Source organism: Solanum tuberosum, unplaced genomic scaffold (assembly GCF_000226075.1).
Source record: "Solanum tuberosum cultivar DM 1-3 516 R44 unplaced genomic scaffold, SolTub_3.0 scf00629, whole genome shotgun sequence".
NCBI lineage: Eukaryota > Viridiplantae > Streptophyta > Magnoliopsida > Solanales > Solanaceae > Solanum > Solanum tuberosum.
In genome coordinates, this window is record NW_006239549.1 from 57,483 (window position 1) to 69,433 (window position 11,951).

The 11,951-nt window shown below is 34.0% G+C and overlaps 1 protein-coding gene across 1 annotated transcript in view; it reads right to left on the minus strand.

Annotated features, from left to right (window-relative positions):
* LOC102598940 (exocyst complex component SEC10-like) overlaps positions 1–9,885 on the minus strand; it is a 24,047-nt gene extending 14,162 nt beyond the window's left edge. Inside the window, exons 1-16 of the mRNA XM_006366324.2 lie at positions 9,753–9,885; positions 9,566–9,636; positions 9,239–9,484; positions 9,085–9,159; positions 8,600–8,701; positions 8,238–8,288; positions 8,029–8,134; positions 6,420–6,539; positions 4,571–4,662; positions 4,224–4,389; positions 4,064–4,140; positions 3,641–3,739; positions 3,462–3,552; positions 2,539–2,624; positions 1,865–2,041; positions 821–874 (exon numbers count right to left, since the gene is read on the minus strand). Of these exons, the coding sequence (XP_006366386.1) occupies positions 821–874; positions 1,865–2,041; positions 2,539–2,624; positions 3,462–3,552; positions 3,641–3,739; positions 4,064–4,140; positions 4,224–4,389; positions 4,571–4,662; positions 6,420–6,539; positions 8,029–8,134; positions 8,238–8,288; positions 8,600–8,701; positions 9,085–9,159; positions 9,239–9,484; positions 9,566–9,634 (1,611 nt within the window). The 5' untranslated portion in view covers positions 9,635–9,636; positions 9,753–9,885. The remainder of the gene's footprint in view (positions 1–820; positions 875–1,864; positions 2,042–2,538; positions 2,625–3,461; positions 3,553–3,640; positions 3,740–4,063; positions 4,141–4,223; positions 4,390–4,570; positions 4,663–6,419; positions 6,540–8,028; positions 8,135–8,237; positions 8,289–8,599; positions 8,702–9,084; positions 9,160–9,238; positions 9,485–9,565; positions 9,637–9,752) is intronic.
* Between the last annotated feature and the right edge of the window lie 2,066 nt (positions 9,886–11,951).

An 11,951-nucleotide genomic window follows, 5' to 3' on the forward strand; every position in this document is an offset into this window, starting at 1 on the left:
GAGAAGTTTGTATCATTTATTTTATTAAATGTTTTAAAGACTTAAGTTGCCTATTTTATGGCGAGTTGAATATTATTTTTATATTCAGAGTATTTCATTTGAGTTAAAGTTTTGGAAAGTTGAGTTTATTGAATTTTATTCAGTTTTAAGCTTTTGTATGCTTAAGTTAGTCTTCCACTTGTAGTCAGTCAGGATGAGGGTTCGCTTGGGGACCAGCAATGGTTCTTGAGTGCCAGCCACGTCCAGGGTGTAGACTCGGGTCGTGACAATTTTATAGGCTCTTTGTAAGTATCTCTCTTTTCTTTTTTGTAAACTTGTTGGAGGTGGCCAACATAGCATTAATGCTGAATGAATACAATTTACCAATTTCAAAAAAAAAAGTATGGTGCAACCAAAGATTTTGGGAGATTTGCTTGTCTCCTCCCACTCTTTTAACACTTGTCAAAGCTCTTTTATCCCACAATAAAGCAAAACGATATTACCAAAGTTTAATGGTACTTTTGCTTTCATCGTCATTAATGTTTCTATACAAATGCTAGATATTTCCACAGGAAAAAGCAAACAGTAAAAATAGAACTCCTTATTCTGCATTAGAGATATTGCTTACATGAATTCAAAAAACATGCAGAAGACAACATATATATATATATATATATATATATATACACACACACATATTTTAGATATATATCATATAAGATATATATTGTACCTTCTATGAATTTCCTACTTGATTCATGCATGCTCCCAGTGATGAAAGAACTAAAAGACGGCAACAATTGAAACAAACTATAAACGTAAAAGGAGGTGATGAACTTACTTGGTCCAGAAGGCATGTGAAAACAGGTTTAATGCTAGCAGCAAGTGCAGCAGGCTGTATATAAGACGTATAATCAATTAGCTAATCCCTGTAGGTTTTTAACTACTAAGTATAACAGTCAACAAATAGATCATCAAGTTAGGAGAATGGCCTAAAGACGTGTACCAGCAGCAGAAGACACTAAAAAAAGATAACTACAACATATTTGATTACTACAGGCCACATTGTAACTTTACTTGGCAAATCTGGTATACATTATTGAACTTATATTGAATCTAGGGACAGTGCCTTCAGTTTAAAACAAACAGTAATAAGTTGGCAAGGAGAAAAGCTAAGGATCAGATGTAGGCATGGAGAAGAATTCCATGATGTATATTTTGGACCGTTTGGCTAGAAAGAGATCACATGTGTTTCGAGAGGAATCAGATTCCTGTTTTGCTAAAAGTTGAAGTCTTTTTAGAATTAAAAGTTTTTTCTGTAGGATTACAGGTTGATGTGAAGGAATGGTTGTAAATGACAAGATACAGTACTGGATTTTGTAGATTGCCTACATTCTTAAGGGACAAATCTAGCTATTTTGCATAAAATCAGAACAGTCTTGATGCTGAGGTCTTCTGAATAAAATTTATATTTCTTACTAAAGAAAGTATGGAGAAGACTCTCACTCCCTCTGTATGTGTGTCAACTATAGCTTTTCCACTATTCAACTAACCTGTCTACGAAATAAATAATTTACTGGTATGCCAGGGGAAATCTCCGCATACACGATGTCCAAAGTAGAGGAACTTACACAATCACTACCAACAGTCATATGGATAAACATCTTTTCAATCTAAATTCTAATCTGACTAGCCTAAAGCATCTTTTTAAGAGAATAGGTCAAAAATTCTACTGGACTTGAAAATGGACATGATGTGAATGAATCTACTCCGGCACGAGCCTTAATACAATAACTAGTTCCTTTTAGTTTTCCAGCCAAAGGAAAAAGACTGAGAGATGATGAAGGTGCAGCTTCAGCAAGATCTTGAAACATGTCATATATACCTGTAACGAAAACAAACTACATCTGGATATTGCTTCTTCGTTCCAGCGAACAAACTCTGTTACCACAGTGACAGAAATTTCCGGGTTAGAAAGTACTATTGAAGCACCTTTTGAGCGTCCAATTGTCCCAGACGACTCAGAGCTGGATAGCTGACATTCACTACGCAGTTCATCCATCTGCAAATTAAAACAAGAGGTCTGTTCAAAATTGTTCAAGAGAAGGCTCACCAGAATGCTATATTACAGGTGGAACACTTTCATAAACATCTATAAGTTAAGAAAGTTGTTGGGTATCATTGTTACAATAACATTGTGGAGCTTCAATATTGTTTAACGCTCTCCAGAAGCAGGTAGCCTTGTCAGCTAGAATACCAAATTTCATGCAAGCTAAGTTTAATTTGGTAGGAGCCTATGTGGAGCAAATATTTTGCAATTTACATGGCACCTACTTGGTGCTTTGGAACAGAAATATTTCAAGGTTCCCTAGAACCAGGTTATACCAGAAATTGACAACCAATAATTTCTTTACTTCATTTAGGAGTTCTGATTGTTTACATTGTGGAAAATAGCTTCTTCCAAAACTTCCTTCTTTTACCTAAGCAAGAGAGAGAAAGGAGTGCCTTAAACAGAAACTAGAGTGATAAGACTGTTCAGAAGGAGAAATTGCCACAAACCTTAGCTTTGTAAAGTTGTTTAAGAGAGGCTTGCTCGCACTCAATGTATATATCTTTGTGTGGTAAAAACAGTGATTCAGTCAAACCTGAACCAGAAGAAAATGGAGATGACAAATATAATTGACATAAACAAAGTCAGTCAAACAAATTATAAAAGGAAATAGCCTATGGTCAAAACCATCTAGATTGACCTCGTGGTAAAAACAGAAGTGAGTATCTTCAAGAAACTGATTCTAGTACCCAAATGAACCATGGAAGTAAACCACAGTAAGTGACCTAACAGGACTAGAACGTTTTCTGTAATACTTGGAACTGAAGTTAGATGTAGAAACAATCTTAGCAAATTACAAGAAACATAACACTTAAGATTTGATATAGACTCATGTATTTTCCATTTCTGTTAAACAGGTAAAGGAGAAAAACGACTCTACAATATTAATTGATCATTAATGTCTGAAGCAGTACATGCTTCAACGACGGAAAAGAACATAACTTGGGTGTCAAGACTTCTCTTTTATTAAGAACCTGGCCTTCTAGCAATACCTAATACTCAAATTTCTTCAAGAATCTGTATTTCCCTACCACTTTTGCTGAACACCCTGTCCTCCTTTATCTCTTCTTTTTAATTTCCTCTATCCGTGAAGTGCATAATATGCCCATAATAGACAACTCTTTATTTCTTCAGAACCTTGTCATTAACTGTCCTAGTTGACAGAGATTTCAGAATGAAGACTCAAGAGGCTTAAATCATGCATTTACATGTCTCTGTAAGGTAAATCCTTAAAATGCCAGCATGTTCGCCAAATTAAGCAGTCATATGCAGATTTTGGCACATGCCACCTCTGTTTTGTAGCACATTTATTAAATTTCAACAGCTATATTAAGGTAACAATGAGATGGCACAAAGGTTATTTCAATTGTACCTTCAACATCCAAGTCACCACATCCGACACTACGCAACTCCTTATCAAACTCTTGTGTCTTCTCATATGCGACAGCCAGCAATCTGAGATACTGAACATTCAAAGGCAACAAAAGAGTCAGCCAAAGGCCATATTTTCCTCTTCTGATAGAAATGAACAATCTCTGTAACATCACTTACTAATACAAGTCCGCCTTCTGCCATGGGAGGTGGGTTAACAAGAGATGGTTTCAGTAGGAGCTTCTCTAGAAGTTTTGGAACACGATCCTCCAAGACACGCTGTTCATAACCTCAATATATTAGTTACCAGTTCCATAATTGCACTTCTTTTGTGGAAATACTCACTCAGTAAGCACTTTACTGGAATGGAAAATATCAGGCAGAAAATTTGGAGGAAACTCCAGACATTCATGGATAGAAATTGTTTTTGTCTAAATTAACTGGTGCACGTCCACAGATATTTTATTCTTTTTATGCATACATTGTTAAAGCTCTGCGACGACAAGTCTGAACTAGCTTTCTTTTGCTGCTGCAGCACCATCATACAAAAAACAAGATAGACATAACTGCCTCAAGCACACCATAAGTAGTTATCAACCATACCTGAACTAATATCGACATTACATCTTTAGGGGAAGGGAAAACTGCTGCTATAGTGGCTGCTTCTTTTCGCACCGTGTCTGGAAGAAAGATAAGGTGTTAAAATTCAAAAGGCATGCATTTAGTAGAGAAACACCGTTTTATAAACTTCAACCAAAATAACCTGCAATTTCTTTAAACATTGAAGAAAGGCCATGAGCAACATTGCTAGGGCTGGGTTGGGCACCCTCATCACCAAGGACCAATTTAGCATCCGCATTCATCACCTCAACATCAAACATGGGACGTAATCCCACATAGTGTTGCATGGCACTGGTACCCCTGTTAAACTGTTTGGAGAACGAACATGTCAAAAGATGAGGTGTTCTTTTCAATAGAAAACACCAAGAATCAGGTTTAAATTCCAGAGAAAAAATAAAAAACTTTCACGTTATCCCCTGTTTACAGGAAGTTTAATAGAGATTTAACATGAAGTACTTATGACAGATCTACTGAAACGGCTTAATTTACCTGTGACAAAATTTTACCATATTCACCCATTGTAGACAAATCACGCTTCTGTGTAGCTGTATCAAATCGAGCTAATAATCTGTTTTCCAAGGCTAGCAGGTCACCAAATAAGAAGACTACTTAGAAAGTCCTTTAAAATGAAACTATGAATGTGACATCATAGGAAAGACATTAAATAAATATATCAACCAAGAGCACTTTAGCTAGCTAAAACCATCAGAAGAAAACAAAAGCTAGGCATCCAAACAGCAAATGTAAAAATTGAGGACTATGCTTAGTACGTCTTTAGATCTTAAAACGCAGTACTATGTGCCCATATCAAAAAAATCCATTTGAAACTACAGAGAGATTATGCAAGTAATGTTTGCTATGATCAATTTTTACAAGTTAAAACAGAACTTGCTACTTTTCCACGAGAAACTTCCTGAAAATTAAAACGAGAAACCTGAGAATGAACAAAAGGTATTTGCAACTCTATGCCCTTTTAAGGTCTAGTCTTCTAATATGATATGCCATATTTACATCCATTGTGCAAAATTTTAGGAGTCAGAGCAATATGGTCATTGAAAGAGCTAGAACATAGCATTTTAGCATGCATTATTGCCCTTACTTAAACAACAAATGTTTAATTGGCCTCTTTCCTTGTTCTAATTATTCTTATGGATTCAGATGCACCAAATGAACATCTGTATATCCCTTTATTAACTTGTCCATACATCTTCCTAGATGAAAAAACAGTAAAGAGACATGAAAAAGAGTAAGACGTCGATGTTACGAGTTTCAAAGATACTGTGCCTGTTCATTGGTCTGAGACGTGCTTCATGCTGGACTACACACAGCATAAGAACCTCATGGCTGAGTTCATAATTGAAAATCCTGTTGGTTTGAGTCTTAAGCACTTCTATTGATGTCAAGCATGTCTTTCATACCAGACCAGAACATCATTGATGTCTAATAACGATTAAAATTGAAAAGATTATACTCCCCCGTCCCAATTATGTGACACTATTTCCTTTTAAGTTTAATCCCAAAAGGGACACCTTCTATATTTAGTAACAATTTGACTTGAAACTTCCCATTATACCCTTAATGAGATGAGTCACACAATTATCTATGGCTTATTCTAGACCACAAGTTTCAAAAGTCTTCCTTTCATTCTTAAACTTCGTGTCCTATCAAACACCTTCACATAAATTGGGACCGGGGGACTAATTAGATGAATAATTATTGTTTAGTGTTGCCATCTTCAAGATAGATCTCATGGGTAATAAAAAAAGCAGGTCTTATTGCTTGGTGCCTGAACATAAGAACTACCTAAGCGAGCGAAGCAGCCAACCTGTTTTGCACCTAGCTTCAGGACCTAAAGCACACCTTTTTGTGCGCCTTTGACAACATGCCACTAGACTCCAGCTTTTACAAGTAGATTCACCACCCAATCCTTTTCAGTAGGTATAACAAACTCTAAAACCCTCTCAAAGGAAAGAAAAGAGTAATTATAGATACTAATAAAATATAAAAGCACAAAGCGAGAATGTGAACATCCTAAGAAATCTCTTAAGAAGTTTGTTGTAGGGTTGTCAGAAGGTTCTTAATACTTCATATCTTTCTACTGACAAATAACCTACTTCTGCTCTACTTTTTTCATCAAAACAAGTTCAATCATATATTATGCTCCTCTAAAACAAAAGGGACTTTCTGCAGCAATTCAGATTCTCCATTTCTTGGGGTGGTAGTTTGTGAAAAACTAGCTAGTCAAGAAGAACAGAAGTTGCAAACACGACATTAGAATAAATTCATGAGGAGCACTAAAACATCAGTAGTTAAAGAAATAAGTAGTTCGCTGTTGTACCATTGCAGTACTCCTGGAGGTTTGTGATAGCAACTTCCAATCCTTTATTTGAAGTTGCATTTCCAACAGCAGAGGAGACAGTTGTTTTTTGTCTTCCAATATCTTCATCAGCAAATGATCCTGCAAATTACTTAAATGTGATTATATCTGGGGAAAAATCATACTGTTACACAATTGAAGATGAAAACAGATTCTCTAAGGTGAAGGATATACAATTAATCACTCAAAGGCTTCTTTTTAAATGACAAAAAAAGAAAATGTAAATGCAGCAACAAAAATTCTCTGTTGCTCCAATCCTCTAGACCAAGTACAGGAACCAGGATTAGATCATTGTTTTTAATGGTATAAACAGGAGAAGCTGAAATAGTGGACGATTAAATGTCCTCGAATATCCTCGTTCATCGAAGGACTTGATGAGAAGTAAATATTTTAGTGTACGTATTGACAATTAGAACAAAAACCTTATGCAGTATCACCAATGGGAGATCAGACGGTTAATAAGAGAATAAGTCAATAACCTGAAGCAACCCAGCTGTCAAATTTCTCCGTCCGGTGTAATTCTCAGGAAATCCCACCACCCATCCAGAAAAAGTAAAAAGACAGAAATGACCCAACCTTGTATCAAGTATCCCCATTATGATAATTCTCCAGAGAAAGAGAACTAGTTAAACATTACAAAGTTATCAGAAGAAAAAAACCGAACCTAAAATTTTAAGTTTTCTCAATTATTTTTGGTGACGACATGATATTTTTAGATGTTACTGAAGAATTTGAGAAGAAGAACAGGCTTATTTCGTATTTCAGTATGCCTTTCCATCCCATGAGAAGGGTTATTAATTCAATGAATCCTATAACTAATTCAGGAAAATCAATCAAAGGAAATATTATATTCCTATAACTACTATTGGAAAAATAGTCTCCTAAAATCATGCTAATTAATTAACAGCATCAACACCTCGAAAGAAGCCAAAGGTACTGCCTAATCATGCTACTCTGAGGGTAGTTGAAACTGAAGAGAGTTAACCAACAAGGGAAAATATGAGAAGGACAGAAAGAGAGAACTTCAGAAGAGGTAAAACGAAAATAATACGCCTTAAATCCGTAGGTAATAAATAGTATAGTTAAATAACGGAGAAATATGATAATGGAGTAAACGCTTAAAATGAATGTGCGATCACAGCATATCCTAAGCACCAACTTGAGATAGATAAGTTGTCTGAGAGTCAGAAACACTGAGCTTTCTCAGGTAATAATTAACAAAAGGAGGAGGAATATTGATAATTGATAATTTTTCTAATGAAGGCATCTGATTCTTGGTACAAGTGAAAAACGAAAATATTACACCGTTAATAATAACAATGGACAAAATATCCCCCTTACTTTTTGTTGGCAAAGAAAGATCAGATGGAAACTGGAAAGCAGAAGTAAAGGAAAAAAGTCAAGAGTGATAAGCATGGTTATTACCTTTTGACCTGGTTGCAAGTTATTACCAGTTATCTAGTTTGACCTTAGAATAGTCAGCTCAACCAAAGATTTTAAAACAAAATTTGGCAAAGAATTTTCACATTTACTGTTTTGAGAATATCCAAAGAATGGTAATGAGCATTACTTAATTTCTGGGCAATAGCAGCAGCTTCAGCAACACGGTTATCATCAATGAATAAAGGAGAAAGTTGTGTCAGGTCTCCTGCACTTCTATTGAACTCCATCAAGTACTGTTGGAGGGAAGTCAATTTATACCATCAATTTTTTCATAAAGAACACAGACGCAATAAAAGTTCCATGAATGAAATGACTTTTAGATGGTTACACGTTTACCTTTATGAGCTCTATCGTCTGACTAGCAGATTCTCTCTGAGTATCTGCACTCTGACAGGCAACAAAGGTTATGAATGTACAAACTCAGTCTCAAATAACTTGAAAAACAGATTGATCTAGAGAAATTGAATTTTTTAGAAGAAATGTCTTTCTATTGTCCGCAGAAAAGGTGGCATTCTTTTAATGGACGAAGCACACTTGTTTTTCTGGAAGTATCAAACTTCAATTGAAGATCAAGAACCAAATGTTACTTTCTTACTTGTGTTACAACAGAAACAATCAGATAGAAGTAAACTAATTTCTTGTAATTACACTAGCAAAGAACTAAACAGTCTAAGTAATAAAGCAGAGATAGCATTTACCTGCAAGTGATCTCCTATTTTGGCAGCAGTATGACCGACACTTGATATACGCGAATCCAGACGTGCAAAGCTACCAAACAAACCATCAACACCTTTTTCCAGCTGCACATTTTTTAATACTCATAAAAGCTAAGCTCAAGGTTTTCAGAAGATCAATGTGAATAAAGAAGCTCCATGTAACATCAAAGATACTAAAGACGATTACAAGTATAACATAAACAAAAGATGATTTGAGAGGCAAATGAAAAACCAAATGTCTATCCTGCTTTATCGAGACAAGTGTATTAAACATATCAAGTACATTTTCACATCATAGAATATCATTTAAACCAGGTCATCATTTCATGCTTCGATTATTCAATTCTAGTTCCATGAATCCATGATCATCATCTCAAATAAAAAGAAGGTTTCGCATTAAACTAATGATGTATCTTATTATGCCAAAACTATGTACACACACATGTGTGTGAGTGTTACTGACTGACCTCAGCAAGTGTCTTACGGTGCTTCAGGTCTTGAACAGAAACTTCTTTTGTGAGATTGCTTAACTTTGCATCAACCTTAATAGCACATCAAAGATAAAGGGGTTTTAATTAAAAACTCTCGAGAATGAATAGTCGATATTGCATAACGATATACCTGTCTTTTTTGTTCCACCAATTGTGAGCTAGAATTCTTAAACAGAGATAACAAGGCATCAACTTCAGGAAACAGTGGGCTTGAGAGTAACTTCCCTGCATTTGACATTGATGGTGCCCTCATATGCCCATTCGATATTCCATCAATGTTGCCATGACCTTCTAATGAATCTACTTCTTTTTCGAGACACGAAGGCAATACCTCAGTTACCAAATCACCAAACAAACCATCAAATGAAAAATCCCCCTGCATGACACACACATTAAACATGGCTATTTTAACAAATTACTACTAAAATTATGTTGCATTGTAAATAATGATCATCACCTTGAAATCACCTACATCAAGAACTAGTGGAGTACGGTTGGACTGTGCTCCATCTCTAATCTCTTTCATGGCTAGTACAAATATGGATTAAAAAAAATGTCAAAACCCCATTTTCAATTTTAACAATAATTAGCCTATAAATACATATATACTACTATGTAAATTAACTTACAGTCTTTATTCTTACCTTACTTAGTGTAATGTGATTCTTCTTCTTCAACAACAATTGCTGCAGAGTGAACGCATGTCTTGAGATATATTGAATCTGCAAAAAGGTTACGAGTTTTGCGGTATTCCTAATACTATTTCAAAAAACCATTAAAAACCTCCCACGTGTTTATATATATGCAAATTAAGCTAATATAAATTCTAAGGCGTTTCGCTTATCAAGGAGCAAGTTTGGATGTCTCCAAATATGGGGCAAATCTTTAATTATATTTTAATAAAATAACATAATCTATATTTATATTACTTTTAAAAGCATAAAATTCCTTTAAGATGTTTATTGAACTTTTTATCTTCGTCAAAATATATGCTAAGAGATATTAGGAGAATATATATGGTAATATAAGAAAATACATGGTAAGCGGTATTAAGAGAACTAATAATTAAAGAGTCTTAAAATATGGTAAGAGGAAAAAAAGTATGATTCGAAAAAGATAGTGAAGTAATAATATATTATTTTGTATTCCATCATTTTTATTTTTAAATTGTTTTGAAAAAATGTTATTGTTCATTAGAATTTTTTATTTGGCTCTGTTATTTACGAAAGTCAAATTGGATGAAAGAGTTAAATTCTTGAGGTAAGTATACTAATTTATGTATATTATGTACAATGTAAATCCTCTTAGTAGATGATTTTCCCTTTCTTTTTTTTTCCATCACAACTTCAGATTGTCATCTCTGATTCACCATAATCCTTTCTGATATTGTTAATTTATTACAAGTGATTGTGTTATATTATTATGCTTATATACAATGTAGTTCGTTTTTCTTTTACATTATAGTTTAGAAAGTGTTTTCTTGATCAATACCAACATAATTTTGATTTTTGATATCAATGACGAAATTTTGTTCACTACATTTAGAGCTTGTTTGGCATTGCTGTTAGGAGACCAAAAACACTTATGTTGAGTAAAAAAAAAAATTAAAATAAGGTGTTTGGCTAATTAGTATAACTTATTTTAAGTGGAAGCAGAAACAATTTTTTTATTATTGGGAAGAAGTTAAAAATTTCTGCTTCTTAAAAAAAGCAGAAGCAGAAAATTATTTATTACAAGACCAAAAAATTTCTTCATATATACATATTTATCAATATATATCTTACATTTATTTATTTTTATGATGAAGTTTTTGTATGTAGTTATTTAATTTGTGGAATGATTTTTAAATTTATTTTGCTTGATATTTTTTATTATATTTAAATCATGATGTTAATATTATATATTATAATATTTAATTTATTTTTGTATTCATCTATGTATAATATTGGTTGACGATTTGAATATGTACATTTTAATTTTTTTTTTTAAATTAATTAAATTTTATAATAGATATATAAAATAATCTTCATATTAAAAGTGCATTAATACTTGTCCTTTTCCGTAATTGACTCTCAAAAGTTATTTTAAAAAAATTAGTCAAACACAATTCGCTCATCAAAAGCATTTTTGTCACGCCCCGAGCCTACACCCTGGATGTGACCGGCACTCGAGAACCATTGCTGGCCCCAAGTGAACCCTTAGCCTGGCTCAACTCTCTGCGGAAGACTTACTCAACAATAAAAGAACTCAAAGTAAAACTTTAAACTCAATGTCTCAAATAATAATAACTCAGAAATGTTTAAAGAAACATTCGACTGGCCAAAAGAGGCAACTCAAGTCTAGAACATTAACAACTGAAATGTAAAAGACTCATGAACTGCAATTGTCTATCTATCTATCTATGAAGCCTCTAATACTATGAGGGATGTTAAGACAAGACCCCCGATCATCCTAACAAAACTGAAATAGATGAAAAATAAATAAGGGATCCTCTGAAAGCAAGGAGGCTCACCAAACAACTCTGGAACTGCAATTGGTATCCAGGAATCGCCTGTTGATGACCTTGATCTCCTGTGTCTGCATCATGAAACGATGCAGGCAAAATGACATCAGTACATTGAATGTACGAGCATGCAAGGGGAATATTGAACATAACATAAAAGCTTGAACTTGGAAATAAGGAAACATACTCACCTTAACTCTACTTAACTCAACCTCAACTCATGGATACTTAACTCAAAGCAGTATAAAAACAACACTAAAGATGCAGTTTATATAAAGCATTTTAAAACAGTAGATAACAACTCATTATATTCGAAAATACAATAATAACTCAGATCGTA